This window comes from Pocillopora verrucosa, chromosome 1 (genome assembly GCF_036669915.1).
Source record: "Pocillopora verrucosa isolate sample1 chromosome 1, ASM3666991v2, whole genome shotgun sequence".
NCBI lineage: Eukaryota > Metazoa > Cnidaria > Anthozoa > Scleractinia > Pocilloporidae > Pocillopora > Pocillopora verrucosa.
In genome coordinates, this window is record NC_089312.1 from 1,469,916 (window position 1) to 1,489,939 (window position 20,024).

At 37.6% G+C, this 20,024-nt stretch overlaps 4 protein-coding genes across 4 annotated transcripts; 2 read left to right on the top strand and 2 right to left on the bottom strand.

Annotated features, from left to right (window-relative positions):
- Positions 1-319: 319 nt before the first annotated feature.
- On the bottom strand, positions 320-8,380 carry LOC131788506 (pyruvate dehydrogenase E1 component subunit beta, mitochondrial-like). The gene is made up of 13 exons (XM_059105598.2): positions 8,318-8,380; positions 8,179-8,238; positions 7,011-7,118; positions 5,857-5,919; positions 5,635-5,670; positions 5,236-5,298; positions 4,619-4,663; positions 3,937-4,044; positions 3,103-3,172; positions 2,698-2,808; positions 2,487-2,578; positions 1,937-2,078; positions 320-1,408 (listed from the first exon to the last, which is right to left on the bottom strand). The coding sequence occupies exons 1-13, from the start codon at positions 8,354-8,356 to the stop codon at positions 1,260-1,262; spliced, it is 1,086 nt and encodes a 361-aa protein (XP_058961581.1). The 5' UTR covers positions 8,357-8,380; the 3' UTR covers positions 320-1,259.
- A 138-nt stretch (positions 8,381-8,518) lies between these two features.
- LOC131788558 (ADP-ribosylation factor 4) lies at positions 8,519-12,803 on the top strand. Its single transcript, XM_059105647.2, has 6 exons — positions 8,519-8,672; positions 9,422-9,502; positions 10,105-10,214; positions 10,642-10,713; positions 11,210-11,335; positions 11,444-12,803. Exons 1-6 carry the CDS (start codon positions 8,606-8,608, stop codon positions 11,525-11,527), a joined length of 540 nt encoding a protein of 179 aa, XP_058961630.1. The 5' UTR covers positions 8,519-8,605; the 3' UTR covers positions 11,528-12,803.
- Positions 12,804-13,140: 337 nt separating this feature from the next.
- On the bottom strand, positions 13,141-16,844 carry LOC131788549 (uncharacterized). The gene is made up of 2 exons (XM_059105634.2): positions 16,708-16,844; positions 13,141-14,236 (listed from the first exon to the last, which is right to left on the bottom strand). Exons 1-2 carry the CDS (start codon positions 16,795-16,797, stop codon positions 13,475-13,477), a joined length of 852 nt encoding a protein of 283 aa, XP_058961617.1. The 5' UTR covers positions 16,798-16,844; the 3' UTR covers positions 13,141-13,474.
- Positions 16,845-17,304: 460 nt separating this feature from the next.
- Positions 17,305-19,817, top strand: LOC131788539 (uncharacterized). The gene is made up of 2 exons (XM_059105626.2): positions 17,305-17,419; positions 18,557-19,817. The coding sequence occupies exons 1-2, from the start codon at positions 17,315-17,317 to the stop codon at positions 19,319-19,321; spliced, it is 870 nt and encodes a 289-aa protein (XP_058961609.1). The 5' UTR covers positions 17,305-17,314; the 3' UTR covers positions 19,322-19,817.
- Positions 19,818-20,024: the final 207 nt, after the last annotated feature.

Here is a 20,024-nt window from a genome sequence, read left to right on the forward strand (position 1 = left end):
GTAACACCGCCACCTTTTAAAAATACCAGCACAGCCGGAATGCCGCTAGTTTCCCATCCCAAACCCCTTGGACTTCGCTGTTCGAAGGGAAGTATCTTTCAGAACTTTTCAATTATCTTGCGACTGAACTTCAGTAAATGTTACAGCTCTCCCTAGAACTCTAGAAATATCTCACGTTTATACAAATACATACACGCATAAAATTTATTTTTTTCCCATATCAAGAGCTGAGTGTAAACCAGACTCAAGAAACGTTAAATACCACCCCCCCCCCCACCCCAGCCAACTCTAGTGATGCTAAAAACAAATCACTCCTTCGTAACGTGTGTTGCAAAGCAACTTAAAGTCTGTTGTTTAGTAACATAAGTAACCTGACAGCCAGTGGTAGTTAGATTTTACCTTTTGTCAGAACATGCACGATATTTTTTTTTCATGGTTTCTCAGATATAAAAAAACCTATCATCAAAGATTAGACTAAACCTGCACGGGAAGTGGACACCGTAACAAATATATCCTTAGTTAGAGCAGTATTCAATTGAGTTCATTAAAAACAAAACCAAAGTAACCCCAGCCAGCAATAAGAACGAAGGTTTATGTCCTCGTCGCCAAATGAGAACTCACAATTAAAACTTCAAACTGCTGAAAGCGCGGGAAAACACTGGTGGCCAATTCGCGACCGGCTTCAGTTTTCAAATCTGATTGGTTGAGAAAAAGGCGCGAGCTTTTAGACCAATCACAGAGCTGAGTAACGCAAAACCAAAACGGCCAAGAGAAACTTTCGACTCTCAATTGAAAATTGCTCCAAAGTAACAGGAGAAAATTCTCCACGTCTGCAAAAAAAAAACAAAACAAAAAATCTCCGGTTGTCGAAATTAAGACGAAGAGCTCCTCATAGTGGCCGGAGAATTCTCCGATCCCCAATGTGTAACGAACACACTGATTGATCATTAATTATTCAATAACATGACCGTTATCCTTCAGGTTTTTCAATCCCTATAAACGAGGCTTACAGTAACCTACATTTTAGCGTCTTATAATACTCAATTGAAAAAAAATAAAAATCGATTCATCAAGAATGGTAAAAGTTTCGGGTACCACCCGGACATAGGTACCAACAAGTAAAACAAAGGTCATGAAAACATTACATAATGCTATTGAATATTTATAGCTAGGATTTGAAAATTCAAGATAATACGATTCTGTTCTTAGCAGTCAGTAAAATACAAAGTACTGTAGTATTGTAGTTTCATTTTATATTTTTAAGCTAGATTGAGAGATTTCTTCACGGTAAGGACGACGTTTTGAACTTGAGGAATTGTGTTTGATTCTAAGAGATGAGCATACGGCATAGGAATGTCCGCCCCAGTAACTCGGTAGATGGGTCCATCCAGATAGTCAAATGCCTCGCCTAAACAAGAAGAGAAAAAAAATTGATAGTGGTGGTCGAAAAAAGTAATATCTAAACTATTTTGAACACCACGTTTACACCTTTGTGGGCAGCAAACAATTAGAGAGAAATTTTCAATTGAGTGTCGAAAGTACTCCGAGATAGTGTTGGTTTTGCGCTATGTGATTGGTTCAGAAAACTCTCGCCACTTTCTCGACCAATCAGATCCAAAACTAAAACCAATCGAAACTTGGTAGCCGCGTTTTTCCCGCGCTTCAGGTAGTTTTTTTTTTTTTTACTTTGAGTTGTCAATGGCTCCGGGTGATAATTTCCTTGAAATGATTGGCTATTGTGATTGCTTTGGTTTTTTACGACACTCGATCGAATGTGCGCGATTTTTTATTAATTTATAAAGCAACACAGAGCGTTGTTCTTCAAATGGAAGAAATGCGAGTCCATAGCTGGGATGTGGCTATTCAAAACATACACTGCTGGATAATCTAGCTCTATCGTAGATAACGAAAGTGACGTGAGCAGAAATACACTTACTTTCTGTGATAGTAGCAGCAATTTCTGCCCCAACACCAAACTGAGGCCAGCCACCCTCCACTGTAATCAAATGGTTGGTTTTCTTGAGAGAATTTGTAATACATTCCATGTCCATAGGGCGGATGCTCCGCAAATTTATAACCTAGAAAAGACCAATGGAGGGGTTTTAACAACACTTTGGATGGTGCTAGTACATCTCAGTAATGGGGTCTAGTCGATGTCGTTATCACCGTCACGGTCGACATCAACTTCATCTTTGCAATCATTTACTTGTCATCGTCATCGTCATCGTCATCATCAATGTAAACGTCATCGTCATCATCAATGTAATCGTTATCATCGTCATCAATGTAATCGTCATCGTCATCATCAATGTAATCGTCATCGTCAACGTAAATGAAATTGGAGTCGTCATCATAAGTCATCCATCGTTATTGTCAATAAAATCGTTATCATTATCATTGTGGCTCACACAGTCGCCATCGTCGTCGTCGTCAATGTAATCGTCATCATCTTCGTCATTGTAGCCTCAAGACTTCAGTGCACATACCTCGCAGTCAATATTTTCTGCCTCAAGCTGTTTCGCAGCCTCCAGAGAAATCTGAACAGACCTTGAGTGAGCTACGATGGTTATATGACTTCCTACAATACGACAACAACAAAACTTATTATTAGATCATTAAAATCATTGATAATCATTGAGATAAAAAGACCCAATGAAGTTCTAGTGCACAAGTCCAAGGACAGAAGGGATGACTCACCTGTTCTTTCTATTTTAGCTTTTCCAAAGGGAATTACAAACTCAGGGTCTAATGCTTCCTCTGGCATATCAAACTGCACACCGTACATGACTTCATTTTCAAGCACCACCACTGAAATTTGGAAGGAAGTAAGCAATAAACCTCTACTGGTCAAAAAACGTGTACGAGTAAATACAGATGACTCTTTCCTTTGCATGTTGATATGTATTCGTAACAAACGACTTTAAGTGAATATACCGTGCAGAGTTCTGAGAAAATCTAGAATAAATCTAAATGATAAGTAACATGGCTGCCAAACAGTATTCTAATACAGCTGTAACTTTGCTTGATCTAATGATCAGGGTGATGGCCTCCAGGGTCACTGTGTAGTGTTCATAAACAAGACACTTTACCCTATCAGGATACCTGGATCATTATCTCTGATGGCTGACTTCAGCAAACCTTTAGCATCTTCAGCTGAATAAGGGGATACCACCTGGAATACAAGAGAGAAGAAAAACTCTTATTCGTTTCCCAACTTCATGACTATTGATGAGTTGTTCACACATTAAAAAAAGCAAGCAGAATGGAAGCCTTAATCAAATGAAAACGATGGTAGATTTTGAGCCTAATAATGCCAAAAAGAAATTTATTTTGTCTTGTCAAGCGTGGGTCAAATGAAAAAATCGGAAACCCATAAGGCAGCCAACCACAACCTTTAGATTAACAGTAATTACCTCGTAATGGCCTGACTCATTGTAGAGTTGTACTATCTGTAAAGTGTAGCTTTTGATCAGTGGAGGAGCACTGAAGTGCAGAATTTAAGGGTCTGAGGTTTGATTCCTCATCAGTATTTAAAATTTTTCTTTGTCTCACACTCATGACAAGACACAAGGGGCTTACATGATTCAATTTCTAGGGCTATGAGTGGAGCTTTGCAAAGACTCATCCAGGGTCAAAATGTGAGTAATCATGTTTCTTGAATACCATAAACAGCAAATACCTGCTTTAAAATACAATTTGATTTGTGCCAAAATGTAAACTGGCCCTAATGAATAACATTGCCACTGTATACCAAATTGCACTTAAGAATTATCCTTTTTAAGTTTTTGTTTGGAGGAAGGGGTACGAGGAGGTACTTTGGGGATAGTGAGTTGATCATCAGAAGCTTGAAGCTCTAGATGCACAGGGAGGAGGGAGGAGGGGGAGGTTTATAATAGCCTTTGCTGTAAAACTAATCTTTCAAGAATTGCTTCTGACCTTCAGGCCAGGACAGTGACCATACCAAGCAGCATAACACTGTGAATGCTGAGCAGCCACTCCTGCAGCTGCACCATTTGGACCTCTGAAAACTACAGGGACTGGGACCTAGGTTTGAAAGAAACCAAATAAAACAATAACACATCTACTCGGATAGATTCTTAATCAAGCCATGATAATGGTTTTTTATTATTCCTATAGCTGTGATCTGGTTCTTGCAATTTCAACATTTTAAGAGAGGTGTCAAATATATTAGGTAAATCTATGCTATGTATGATCAGGCTTTACTTTTTTTTTTTACGCTGAGGACAATAAGACTGTATCAATAGAGAATTACAATCTTCAGTTTCTGTAACATAAGGCACGTATACATACAAGTGTTCAAAGTTCAACACATATTACTTAACCCTTTCACTCCCAGGAGTGACTAAAATGTGATTTCTCCTTACATTATCAAAACAATATCAAGCAAACAAATAATGAGAATAAAGAAAGTATAAACAAAAAGGGATAATAATTATTTGATCCAACACCAAATTGTTTGAGAACTAACATTATCAGAGAAGTATATCACATAGTAAAGAGAATGCCATTGAGATCTCAGGAATAAAAGGGTTTAAGACCTCACAAAAATTAACAAGGCTCTTTGACAATACATGTAGTACTATTCTTTGTCATTTACCTGCCCAGCAGACATGTAGAATGTTTTGGCTGCCGAATTTATCACCTGTGCAACAGAAAGGAAAGGTTTGATACTTTGCATGGATACAAAGTGTGTTATTTTAGTGGTAGGATTTTTCTTACACCCAAAATGTTTCAATAACTATTTAGTTCTCATGAGGGAAATGCTGTAGCCTTGTGATTAGTGTGCTGAAGTTCAGGTCAAGAGGTCTAGGTTTGACACCATGGTAGGTCTGGTCATTGTGGGTATCAGCAGCTTATCAGAGAAGCCTGATGAAGTGCTGGGGGGGGGGGGGGACCTTGCAATGTACTAGCATCCCATCCAGGGGGGGAGGAGGTTAATGGTGATACTTCAAGTCACTTCATGCTGCAGAAACCAGGAAAAGCTCCAGCAGGACGGGCCACTTGGCTGGAGTACAAACCTTTTTTTTTAGTTCAACATATACAATGTACATACATAATTTTGTTACAAGTTTTTGGCATGAACCCTACATCAGGAGAATAGGCAACATCTTACCACCTTGACCAAAAGAATCTAGTGCCATGTCTTATAGATGTGAAATAATGCAACTACATTGATTTTTTAACCAATTATTTATGAGTAATTTGTACACTGACCTGATCGATAGCTTGCATTGCAAAATTAAAAGTCATGAACTCACAGATAGGTCTAAGGCCAGCCTAACATCAAACATGAACAGGGGAAAACATTACAAATAGGTTATACAATGTATAGCTGATAGAAAAATGCTTAATTCAGATTTCTGCTCTTAGTTGGCTTGTTAGCTCAGCTAGTAGAGCACTGCACCAGTACTGCAGATGTCATAGGTTCAAATCTAGTACAGGCCTGAATTCTTGTCAGGCCTTATTTTCACCACTGCTTATGTAGAGTCCATTATTGCAAAGAGTGCCTTCATATTTATTTATTTCTGTAGTTCACACACATCATTTTCATTTCTTCACAGTCATTCATACATCATGCTGTGCAAGTAAAATGTATGAGAGATGTTTACTAACCATAGCTGCCCCCACAGCAATACCAGCAAAGCCCATCTGCAATGATTTACAATACATAAGTTAGATTTTAATTTTTCCACAGCAATACCAGCAAAGCCCATCTGCAATGAATTACAATACATAAGTCAAATTTTAGAAGTCTCTAAAGACATGCCATGTGCATAGTTATCCCTTTTATTCTATTGCTAAATTATACTTTTATACTGTGACAGTGCAACTTACCTCAGTGATGGGAGTGTCTATTATTCTCTTATCGCCAAACTTTTTCCACAATCCTCTGCTTACCTGTTGAAGAAGTTTTTGAAATCACATGCTAGACAACATTCCTCTCAGTGATTTAGCTTTACAAACCATAAGTGACAAGAAAAAGCACACTAGTTCAGTATACAGCCCAAGGAGATTAACACTCTAACTCCCAGAAGTGATTAACATGCAACTTCTCCCTATTATACCCATACATTATCCAGAAAACAGGTAATGAGAACATCCAAAATCATCAGGTAGAAGTCATGTTGATCTAAGACCATATTCTTGTAACTAATTTACAAAGAAATGAGTAGCAGCTTAAGTGAAGAATAAACAACCAGATCTGGGAAGTTAAAGAGGTAAAGACCCTGAACCCAATGATTAGACTGAGAAAAATAATATTGGAGTATGGAAGCAATGGCCATAAAACAGGGAAGGAAACTGGGTACAATTACAATTACAAATAAAGAAATATGGCAGTGCAAGAACACCTACTCACATAATAAACCATAATCTTAACAAAAATCATCAATGAAACAATTTTTTTTATCCATGTTAAACCATGTAAAAGTTCTTTTAAGATGAGAATTAGGATGCAGACTGTAAAGATAGGCTGTCGACATATTTTTTTCTATTGTTGGTTTCTCTGAGAGAAAATTACCTTCTTGCTAATTAACAAATAGATTCCAAGTTGCCATGCATCTGTTAAGTAATAGATCACAGATGACGTCAAAATGTGGTAAGAACAGAAAAGTGGCACACAAGGCGCAGCTGAGTGTGTCACTGATGTTCTTACCACATTTTGACGTCCTCTGTGATCTATTACTGAACAGGCGCACAGCAACTTGGAATCTATTTGTTTTATATAATAAAGAATTAAAATATACAAAAAAAAGGTTTAAATGATGACATCATCTATACATCTGTCCTCTAATAGATCATAAGTGAAAACCAATCAGAATGCGTGCATAACTGAGCTTATTATATAAAACGAAATACACAGCTAGTGTTGCACAGTAAAATGGGACGTTCCTGACACCTTGACCTGTACCTGAGACTGTTGTGATTATCTTTAGAGACAAAACAACAAGATTGTGCAAGACTGAAAACAATTGTTAATACATAGCCACCTTGTAAGCACCATCATACATGGCCACTTCTTCACCCAACAAGAAAACTCTATCGTCCCTTTTAATCTCCTCCTCCATGGCAGAGTTTAGGGCATCTCTGACAGTCATCTGTTAAAACACAATCATTGCACCATTCACAATACAACCCTTCGCTGTTAAGTGCATAACATTTAATGCTGTACTTCAGGTTACACAAGTTTACAGTATGTGGTCAGTTTTGATAGATTTACATTTATAATACATTGTTGTGTTCTTCAAACAGGAAACAACTCCGCTGAAGACAAGACCTTTAATACACAACAACTAAACTGTAGCTGACAAGAAAATTATAACACATGCAGTTTTGAACAAAAATGAATATTAATAGATTCCTTGACAGTTCAGGGTTACGTAACTCCTGTGAGGTTTAAAGTTATTGAAAAATTCAAGCATGATGTATCTTCACCTCTAGGAAGATATTAAAACGACTCATTAGATTTGCAAATCACATCCAAAACTAGGAAACTCAGGTAATACAAAGAATTTAAAGAGCACCCTGCTCTATGACAAACTCATTGTCTCTATGATACAAGTGATAGTGTCACATTAGACCTTACAAATATCTACAAGTAGTCTCCTTGCAAATTAAAGAATGTTTCTCTCTCAACTTGTTTTTGCCTTACTTTTTTTTTCCTTAGTTAAGAACATGGTTCATTTTTGTTGTTCCACAGTTTGTTGCACATTAACTTTAAGTAATCATTGTCTGTTCTGGATTGTTTATCTCTTTCATCTTGTACAACAAACCACATGAGAAATTATGTAAAGGAATGTACTAAAAATAACTAATACATATGTAAAAAAAGCACCAATTTTGAGTGATCATGACATGATCAGAAAAATCGACCAGAAATAAAACGGGTTGAATATGATAGGTTAAAGCACGAGTCGAACATTACTCTTCACGTGATTAAAGAGGGCGAACAGACGTACTAAACAAAATGCATCAAGAAATTTTTTTCTCGTTTTACACAATCGTCAATTTACCGCACGATATTGTCATTGTCTTTTTTCTAGGTGGATAAGAGATGAGTTGACGAAAATCAGTGGATAATAATCTTTGATTCAAGCACAGTCAATTAGTGGGGTATGTCACTTGGCCCGAATAGCTAGTAGACCTATACAAACTCACCGTTGCCGAGGCCCTCGGGGTTGTGCTAAAGGCATTGCGGCAAATCGCTGAAAAGACACCCTGGAAAATGACAAGGAAAGTTCATCAAATAAAATTCAAGTTTCAAAGGATTTATCCTTTCAAGGGCTAAAAGACTTACCTTGCCTCGAGCGCTTGCAAGAGACCTTACGAGCGCCATGTTTGAATACAACTGTTGCGCAGACAAAGTTTGGACTTGTGAGCATAAATTTGTGTGGGCTGTTCAAATACTGCAGGCGCAGTTTCCGTTAACGGAAGTCGCCGGAAGAAAGAAAGTCCTGGAAACGAGCGGAAATGCTACATTACGCAGGCGCAGAAGAGCTTTTGACGTGGCCTAGTTCTTGTCACTGAATCCACGCGAAAATAAAGAAGTGAAGTGTCTTAGAAATTTGCCGGTCATTTCGCGATCATGGGGCTTACAATTTCAAGTTTGTTCTCCAGGCTTTTTGGAAAGGTTCCAATGAGGATTCTAATGGGTAAGAGTAGATTAAAATGTTTTGAGAACTTCCATCTTTATCCGTTTAGTTTGTGATACGATGGAGTCTCGATTACACAAGTTTCTTGTTAGAAGTACACCACACAGCTGTATTCTCGAATTAAATGTAGATGATTGAATAAAAGTTTAGACGTTTTTGCGTAAAGAAAAGCCAGATAATTTCCCTTTACGAATGGTGCCCATAAAATCGACCATTTTCTTGGCAAATTATTCACATCATTCTGTACCAATTATGCCGGTGGTGATACACGTAACCTCGTTCATAGAAAATGTATTTCGGTGTTCATTTGACCTTTTAATGTATAACTTTGAAAGGTGCTTAACTACCTGAAAGATGCTCTAATACCCGAAAGAAAAATTTCCTCCCTTTCCCTATGACAAACATAATTAGCAATAAAATGCAACCACCTCCAAAATTGTTACGTGTAGAATTTTCAATAAAGGGTAATGAAAGGTACGTGTACAGTTCATGCAAATATTTTTTTCAAAATATAAATTTCTAGATAATTCATCCATGGATCACTTTTAAGGAGTCATATTTCCACTACTGTATCTTGTGATACAGGTTGTTTCTCTCACTCACGCACGGCCCAGGATTTTGTATGATACTCATCTTCATCCACTTCCTGCCTTCTGTCTTGTTCCAGTCTTCAACAACAAACCCCATCCTCTTTTTCCTCTGGTTCTAACCTTGTTCAGAGTTCACATTGTTGTTCTTCTGTCTTGCAGTGGGTCTTGATGCAGCTGGTAAAACAACAATCTTGTACAAACTTAAACTGGGAGAAATTGTTACAACCATCCCTACTATAGGTAAGAACCCATAATCTGCAGGTTATTAAAAATAAACTGAAGAAATAAGAAAATATTGTCAAGTTACAGGAGAGCATTCTCTACAGCTGGAGGGTAATTAACCCCTTAACTTCCATAAGTGACTAAGAGAGAATTCCTCCTTACAATATTAATACAATATCAACCAGAAAAGTGATGAGAATAAAGAAAACTAACAATTTGGGGATAATTAGTTGATTCAATACTAAATTCTCTGAACTAACATTATAAGAATTGTATAGTTGACAGTATGGAGAATTGCAAATTTGGTCTGGGAGTTAAAGGGTTAAAGGATCATTAAAACCTCAAAAATTAAGCTGGGGAGTTCTGCACAGTAGTTTTAAAAATTCTCCAGTCTTGAATTTTCAATGAAAGCCTCTTTTGTAAGATGGTTGAGGGTGATGGGGTAAAAATTAAACAGCAACCTGGTGAGTGAGTGAGCTCTTTCACTTTGAGAGTTTATTTTCTTTAAATGACAAGTTGGTTTCTCAGGTTCTTACTCATATAATGAACCAAGATGCAACTGCAGAACTAGGAGGTGTTTGTTCATGTGTCACAAGCTTGTATTTGTCTTTGTTTCAAAGGTTTCAATGTTGAGACTGTGGAATACAAGAATATCTCATTTACAGTATGGGATGTGGGCGGCCAAGACAAGATTCGGCCTTTGTGGAGACACTACTTCACAAACACACAGGTGAAGATTCTGGCTCAATACCCATATTGATTTGTGTTCATCTGGCCCAGCTATTCAATGGGTAGATGACAAATTGTCATGTAGAAAAATGACCTTAAGCTGGTTTGAGGAATTTTGTTATGGTGGAAATTTGTTGGCTGGATTATCCAACATTATCCCTTCAAAATGAAACAATCTTTTTTGGTTATCAACTGTAAGTTGATGAAGGGGCAAACAAAATATATAAAGTTGACTTACTGAGCTTCAGCATTTCCACAGAGCAATCCACTTCAATCAACCTGTTGGACGATATTTTCCTTTTGGCTTTTTTTATGATGGTTCACAAAAGCAGAAATCAAATTAGTTTGAAACACTTGTTATCCAAGAAAAACAGCCTCAAAAGGTATTAATAATGATATTCTTGTTTTATTTGTTTTTAATCTTCCAGGGACTGATATTTGTTGTGGACAGTAATGACAGGGAAAGAATAGCTGAAGCTAATGATGAACTACAAAAAATGGTAAGCCATTACTGATTCAAATTTAGCTGACATGTTGTCTGAGATACAGTTTTATTGGAATTCTAAGGAGTTACATTTTTTGGACTAGTCAACACACTGGGTTCATCTGATGTGCAGAAGCAGTATCAATCCTTTGCATCTTCATGTAGATATTGACTGGTTATGATTTATTTGTTAACGATTTGGCTCTGGTTAACATAGCAGGTAATTTAGTGTTAACAACTGGGTTGAAAACGTAAATTAGCCACTGTAAAGGGTAAAAAAGCTGATGTTTCAAGCGTTAGCCCTTTGTCAGAGTGATTGAAGCTCTGACGAAGGGCTAACGCTCGAAACATCAGCTTTTTTACCCTTTACAGTGGCTAATTTACGTTTTCAACCCAGTTGTTAACACTAAATTACTTGCTATACTCTCCCACCGACACAGCACCACAGTTTCTTTAGAAACTCACCCCTTTATTCATCTGGTTAACATAAATTGTTGTTCATATCTACACAGCTTCAGGAAGAGGAATTGTCTGATGCTATACTACTGGTGTTTGCAAATAAGCAGGACTTGCCAAATGCTTACTCTACCTCTGAAATAACGGAAAAGCTAGGACTCCACAGTGTCAAATCAAGAAAGGTTAGTAAGAATTTTGCTGTAATTTTTAGCTGTAGGACTCAAGTGGCATAAGTTGGTCATGATTGGTCAGTTTACACAGTATCTCAACATATTTTCTTGTATTTTTAGTGGTATGTCCAAGGTACATGTGCAACTCAGGGAACAGGGCTGTATGAAGGACTGGACTGGCTCTCAAATGAACTCACTAAGTAAATGTTCCAAAAGGAAACCTCAAAAGTTTTTTATACACAAAATATTGTACACTTTTGTCTGATGATTTCCCTTCAACAACATTTTGAAATCAGTTTGCTGAAAACTCTGGCCACTTATTTAAGGTACAGCAATTAAGCAAGCAAGTCTGTCAGCTTATTATGCAACTAATATCTTTGTTTAGGCTGTAGTCTGTGTTTTGCCAATCCTAAGCTGTAAACTCACTTAAAAAACTTCAAGAATAATTTTTTTTACTCCAGTTTCAAAATGCCTGTTATAGAGTTATCAGTTCATTTATTAAATGCAATGGCACAGTGCCCAGTTAGAGGCTATTTCCTTTATTGTGGAATAAATTGTTGTAGGTTTGCTATTAAAAATAAAGTTAGGATAAAGTTTTAATTGACTTAAAAATCAGAGTCTAGTTTAGTTTGAATAATATGTAGTGTAACAACATTGGCCAGAAATTATTTAACAGCAGTTGGATTTCTGTCAAATAAAATTGCATTACCACAAATGTAGACTCTGTTAGACATTACACAATCTGTTTGCAGCGCCTTAATTATTGTCATGTTTACATAATGTAATTTGGTGATACAAAAATAATAGGAATGGAAGTCTGGCAAAACGTACAGTAAAGAAAGAAAAGAGAGAAGAGAAGGTATTTACAGGGGTGGCAAAAGGCCTGCTCTGGAAAATAGTTTTTGGCAAATTAAGGACCTTGGCTACCCGGCCTTGCATTAGGCAGCAGGTTTGATTTCAAAACTTAAGCTTCTTCCATTCTGATTTTTCATTGTTAGAATTTAAAGAGTAGCAAATAAGCGCAAACTAATTTTAAACACCAAAGACAACAATGAAATTGTGAAATTTTCAGTTGAAAGTAAAAAATGATCCATGATTCCATTGTTTTTGCTTTGCCACCTTTTGATTGGTCTATAAAGCTCTTGCCAACCTCTCAACCAATCATAGAGATCTAAACCTAACAGTTACTTGGTCACATGCGTTTTCCTGCACTTGAATTAAATAACATGGGCATGTGGTTTTGCTTTAAGCTCATATGGACACTTCAAGATAATTTTCCTTTATATTGATAGCCTGTTTTCGTCACTTTGGTTTTTAAGTAGAAAAAATCTTAAAGCCTGGTTTATTTCTCTTGCTAATACTTAATTTGGGCATATTGTAGCATTTTACTTCAGTAAAGATACACCTTTCTTCATCTATGTAAGTAAAGTGTTTGAGAAAAATTATTAAAAAAGCAAATAAAAAGGTTGAACTTATCCTAGTTGAGTATATCTTGTTGTGGGAGATAACTAGTTGGGAAATGTTGACAAGTAAGGGGTAGAGAACCTACCCTGTACCTTTTTCACACTTTGATGATCCCTGTTGACGTAATCTTTTGAGCCCTAGTCTGGAAGAAGTGACTGGTTTATAAATTCTCCTCACAGTATTACTCTTCGATCAAATGAAAGGTCATGAGAATAACGGAGATGATCACCAATCCAATAAGCTCCAGATTGTTAAACAAATTCTCCTTGTCATGACCAAAGGAAATATACAGAGAACAGAGAGGAGAACATAAATACTAACGTTAGAGTGTAGAGGGTTGAAAGCAATCTCTATTGATGTTAAGTTTTTTTTATTTCATCCGTTGCCTGGACCACTTATGAAGCACATATTTGTTTAAAAAACTGAGAGTGCATCATCTGTTATAAAAAGTGTCACATTCCAAAATCAAGCTTGATAAGAAATCTGTACAAGAAGTATGTCTTTCTAAATGCTGAAATGTAATATATTCCAAATTGCTTTTGTTTTCTTTACGACATACACCAGCCTCGCTTTCCTAAATTGAAGTACTTGCTTAATTGCCTAATTTACTGATTTTGGATCAAACTATCAAAGAGCTTAAAGAGAGAAATCTTCGTCCAGAATTTAACAGTTCTGTCAAATAATTATTCATCTTGAAATATACCAAGTGCGGAATTTATGAATGAGAAAGTAGATTATTTGAGCCACAGGAAAGCCAGCAATTAAGAATATTGATAGGTATGCTGTGTAGATCAGTGGCTCATCACCAGACTCCAGTGAAGGATACATGCTGGGATTCAGACGCAGATCGACCTTCACTTCCGTTAAGATGAACACAAGAGTGAACATAACGTATGCGGCACCGAATATGTAGGCATACACGACGTGCAACAGCCTCACGGGAATGTAACTGGCCAGTGTGTCGACAATCATCAGGAACACGTAGAGAGAGTGCCTGGGTATGTAGAAGATCCAAACATAGGAGGAACGCTCGTCAAAGAAAAAGGCGAAGTACGCAACCGTGCAGACGAAAGTGCTGTTGGAAGCGAGGGTGTGTAGGACCCAGAGCACCTCGTGATGCCATGAGAGATGGTTTTCATATGGATCCACTTCAATGCTTTCGTCTTTTTCGCCCGGTTTTAAAGCGCAAGAATTCGAATCGCCTGTGTGATCTGGAAAATCCGAATGGATTATGTCGTAGCTATCGTTCTCTTTGGATCCGCATGCCGAACGATGGAATGCGGTTAGTGAACCAGTCAGGAAATATAACGCGGTCACCACTAGACTCCAATTCTGCAAATGAATGACCCAGGTTCCGCTCGGATCATCCAGGCCGATCCAGACCAGGTCGGCTACCGCCAGAGCAGCGTAGATTAAGCGGAGGAAGGCGAACAGTGGTCTTGGTAGGCCCTGTGTGCAAGAAAAAAACAAAAACGTAAAAAGACAGTTCTGGATCTCGTTTTCATTACTGTCTAGGTCCGGAAACTCGTGGAATATGAATGTTGACTATGGAATCATGGAAAACTGCTGATTTTTTATCAGAAAATTAAGCAAGGGATACTATGATGAATGTCATTTATCAAATTCAAATCTCTTTCTTCAAAGTTATAAGAATAATTTCAGAATATTGCGTTTGTGGTTCTGTGCATGTTCTTGCACAAATATCATACGAAATATGAACCAAACTGGTATAAAAGCGTTCAAGAGGTGTTGATAGTGAAAGAAACTTTTCTTTTTTATCACAAGACCAATATCACCCCGCTCACGCACTTCTTTAGAAAAAACCGAAATGGAAGCTGATGGTTTGACGTAAACCGATCCTCAAAAATCTATCCTACGCCACGCTAACGAGGCTCTGTTTCGAATAAATGTTATCGGGAAAAAATGTTCACTGCTGTTGTGTTCGATGAATTGTGAGATTCTTGTTCTGTCACGGCGAAAAAATAAATGAAAAGTTTGAAGAATCTTTTCTGCTATAGTACAGCGCGCAGTCTTCCGTTACATAGTTTCACAATTTTAAAGGTTTGGTGGTCACAATTATAATGAAGTACTTTTTGATTGTGTGGTCGGGCCGGAGGGAACATATTTGGTTCTCAGTCAAGATTTCGGACCAAATGTTTTTTCCCGTTTGGCCCTCCCTTTAAGTCAATAAGGACAATAGGTACCCGAATTGAACATTTGTGCTGAGGCCTTTCAGTAATAAAGAACAGGTTACTTTGTAAAATAAGTCGCCGAAAATGTCTTATATCAAGAGAACAATAAATCCCCGTCGAATCTCGCGTCTAAACTGATTTCCTATATCGTTTCATAACTGATATGCATTTTCTTCCCAACCAAATTATTGCTCTTGACGCTTTTAAGAATGAAAAACAAATAAACAAAAAGTTTTGTAAAGAGATGACAGAGGTTCTCGCTAAAAAATTCAATCGCTCTTCTGTTGCTCTTGATAGCGAAAAGCTTATGAAAATTTTTAAAAGAACTCATTTTACGCATTAAATGGTCCATTGTTTGCCGCTCAGTAGAAGTAAACCCAAAGAAATCTCAAAAAACCTCACAGAACATTATCTGGAAAAGCTTTTGCTTTTGTCGTTTTCGGCTCGTAATTTTCAAACGTTTCTCTGCATGTGTTATTCAAACATTGCGTTTTGATTACCACGGCAGGAAATCGATGGCAAGCGCGTGTTCTGTTACTAACATTAGAACTATTCTAAGGACTTTGGACAAAGGTGCATGCATTGTTTTGACGCATTTGGACTCAAGCCCAGCTAGACTTCCATGCACCCTTAAGGCAGCGCGCAATTTTTTTAAAGTTGATCTGAACTGTTTCATAACACGAAATTTTGAAATCGAAGAGAACAACAAACTTAAAGGGCAGCTATTTTTATTTTTAGAAACTCTGCCTAAGTGAAGTGCCGAAAGGAAGGAAAACATTTTAATTGCGTGGGGGCATTTTGTTCTTCAAACCAGTTAAATCGAATATTCACTCACTACTCCATGTTTACTGAGTCAACAGTTGAAACGTTTGAGGAGACTTTTAAAGGTTAGCTTTTAAGAAGCTTCGTGAAGCGACATAACGAGACAGAACGCATCCAACGGTTTTAAGCGCAGTGGGTAAGAAAGACATTTTAAATTCTTTTACTAATGAAGAGAATTGAAGCATGAGGGACCTATTATTCAAGGCAAGCCAACCATAAAATCATGATGCAACTGAATAAAATTACCGCGTTTTCCTGGAGAAAACTGATTAACGTTCGGTCACGGAATTCTTTCCCATTTGTCCGCAAAAAGTATATTCGTCGCGATAAAAGCTTTATCCTTACGGATCGATCGCATTTTGACCTGTTCCGATGAAAATTACCGCGTTTTCGACGCCACAAATAAATCTAATTAATTATTATTATTATTATTATATATGCAAATCCTCAGAATAGTTCTCGAAAAGGTCGAGGCAACACAACATTGTAAGCCACCTAACATGGAGTTTGAAAACCTATTTGTTCAACTTATTTTTTAGTTCAATTTTCTATTATTTGACTTTCGAGATCATACCACCTGCGGCTAAGTTTGAATATTTTGTCCTTGTAGTGCGAAAATTGAGATTACTAAAGCGAAATTTAGCCATCATTGTAAGTCAGTATATCTGAAACACAAACACTGAAATTCTCTTAAACGGAGAGCCCAGATTCATCTTGATGAATGTCGTAAGAATTCTGGCACGTTTAGTTGCGGCGAAAAGAAGTAAAAATTTTGTTTTCAAATCGCACCTCAGTTCATGACTTCCGCTCATTTTAACATTTCGTTGAGTGCGCTTAACTTTGCCCCACTTCACTAATTTCTGAAAGCCTTTGAAAATGAGCTTATAACTAAGAAAACTAACTTACCGGAGCATCAGTGAAAGCTCTGGAGTCATTGTATCGTAATCCAAGTTTTCGTATCCCACATTCTTCGCCAAGGGCTTTACAACATCCCATACCGAACTACTTCAAAGCAACGTCCTCTAACGTCAGAGAGAACATACTTTGGGTTTATTAAGTCTGAAGCTAATCTGCATATTTTACCTTTGGGCGGGAATCCATAACTTAATGATCTTTCAAGCGCTAACAATGTAAATTGAATGCTCATTCAAGCTTGAGTATTTGAAGGGTATTTAAACTGAACAGCTGGGAATTTAACGCGGCAAAATCTGTGACAAAATTAGTCTTCGTCGGTAAACGTCTACTAAGTTACAAGACTCCTTTCATGAGTAAACCAAGACGAAATTGCTCGATTTGAACGTATAGATATGGCTTTCAGCTGCCGAGTTAGTTAAAAGACCGCTAATTAAATATTCTTTTTTTCTCTCATGAGTTCCCGAGTCTCGTTTGTGTTGACTTCAGTCGAGCGTAGAGTTCTTTTATCAACTTTCAATCTCCCTGCCAATCTTCATCCTAATATGCATAACGTGAACATCAACGCTTCAATGATTCACTTAACTAGAAACTCCCAACGATGGCTGACTTCAGAAAGTGGTTAAGAATTGTATTGACTGAGGAATTTCGAGTCAAAAGCCTTTTCCTGTGGTTTTCAAGTCCAGAGCTATTTGCCGAATCACCGGTAAGTTTGTACAGTAGGTTGAAAACAGACAAACAATTGCATGCAACTTGAAAGCGAAATCGATTTTAATTACATCAGGGAGGTTTCAGGATTGTTCAGTGTGGACACCACAATTATTTAAAAAGTTTTGATATGCTCTCTATTTCCCTTTTATAGTTTGCTTTTAAAAACGAATTGTCAGATTTTTGGTTCAATTATTGCACTATCCATAGTGAGTAAAGTAAAGAGAGAGATTCCAGACTGTGAGTAGGTCCCTTGGGTTGTAGCTTTGAGGGAATTGTTGACTGCAAATGTTTTAGACACGCATTCTTTCTGATCAAGTGTTCGGTAATTCATTTAGCGAAGTAGTTTCAGCGGTCGAGGAATTCTTGTTTCAATCGACAATTTGGTGACATTCCCTGATTCTCACCTTCTAGTTTACTAGGCTAGTATAGAATGTTCTAAAACTGGAAATTTACATAAATTCCTTCCAATAACCTTAAGCTGCGTAGTTCGAAATCTTTTGGTCAAGAGTATTTTTCAGGCCCGCTGTTTTAAATTAAATTCGTATGCTGATGTAGTCTAACCGAATCTCGAAGAAATCAAGACAACCTTCGACATTTCTACGGATTTATTTGTGCATATGATTTCTTTCATTGTTCTCGATAATGTTCAAGACAAAGAGAGCCGAAAATTCTCCAGGAACGGAGAGTACTCTTTTTTCCATTCTTCAATTCTTTTTTTTTTTTTCTTTTTTTTTTTACCAAATTCGAACACACGTCATAGGCAACCGAATAACTAATCTTATCACTGGAAAGCCATAAAGATGCAGACGATAGCGCAGGAAGGAAATGGATGTTTTTTTATCACGCTTGAATGATTCCTATGCGCTTTGGCATGCCTCTTGTGTGTCAGATTCCCCGCTCGCGTTTGAACCAATCAGAGATCCTTACAGTTTGACGTAAAATGAAAGGAAACGAGGTGTCTCTGGCAGAGCTGCGACCCGACAGCTCTTCGGATTCGATCGGCTCTCACGATGACATCCGACAATTGTTGTCGAGAATGTAAACCTGCGGTAGGTAGAGGACAATATTCCTTTAGTTTTATACAGAAAGTTTCAATTTGCAATAACAATTCATTTTCTTGAATCTTTTCCAGTGGTTTCCACCATCGTTGTTTATCATATATCGTCTGGTTATTACCGCGTGGTCTGTGATTATCACTGTGGAAAGCACGTTTGCTACGCCTAGCTATTTATGGTTGTTGCAGTTGGATAACTGGAGTATCTCGCTAAGTTGCCTATATTTCGTTCTCGCCACATTCCTCCTGATCTACTACGCTGTTAAAACATGCAAAAGTGAAGAGAACAAAGAAATCCCTAAGAAAACAGAAAAAAGCTACTTTGCTGAAGATGAACGCGAGAATGAATCCGAGCTGTTATGGACCGCAAACGAGGAAGACGAGTTGCACAGAGAACTCCCGCGTCGCGAAGAAAGATTACCGTGTTACCATGCAGTACTCTGGGTCTTACAAACTCTGGTGGGAAACAGCATATTAGTTGTCATCCTTTGTTATGTCACACTGGAAGAACAATTTAACGTATTAGAATTTGCTAAGTTCCTGTCCATCACTATTTTCATGGTTGCTGAGGCAATTTTCAGTTTTGCACCAATCAGATTGCTTCATTTTATTTATTCGTATGTGTTTTCATTAACATACGTCCTAGTCGTTCTTATGTACTACTTTGTATTTGTCGATGAGCGTGTCTCCGAGCTTCCGAGCTTTGTGAACAGAATAGACGACCCTCTTTCTTCAACAGTGGTTTTCATGATACTAATCGTTGGACAGCCGTTGTTTCAGTTGTTATACTTTACAGTCCATAAGCTGAACTGTTATGTGTACGTCAAGTATTTTAGTTACTAAATGAACATTAGTTATCATAAGGGCGTAGTTGATCATTTTTTTTTATCATCGCAAGTTAAGTGAGATAGGCCAAGTCCAAAAAGGTTCATAGTACTATTAATGAGTAGGTTTGGATGGTAAGTAAGTATCCCAAGGTCTTTTAATCTAAGCGCAAACTGCACGTACGATGCTTCGGTCACATGAAGAGTTGCATACATGAAATGCGCGGGGATAGTAGAGCCACTAACTAAGGTAGAATTGTTCCCTCTACCCACGGATACTACCAATTCTCTTTCAAAACATGCCTTTGATGCAAGACAGTGTGTGCACCCGAAACTCAATGCTAAGCATGCAATTTCTTCCTTTGTCTTCCCTTGTAAATACGACTAACATTTAATTATAATGTAGGAGATGTGATTAACGAGGCGATTTTTGGCTCGCCTTTTAGCGGTTTTGAGAATATATTCTTTAGACAACTGTTTTGTAGCACAGGATGTGTAATTTTATCCTGTGAAAAAATAATAAAGACATCATTATCATTGTTTCTTAAAGGAAAAATTTTGAAGCGCCTACAGAATGTGGTTCCTCTTTCGGGTGAAGCAACCCTATTTAAAACCCATCGTGGAAAGTACACCCCCCCCCCCTCCCTTCCTTCGGCTCACGAGAGAAATTCGATCGATCACTGTGTATAAAGAGGCATTTTGCTGCTAAAAGTACAATGTAA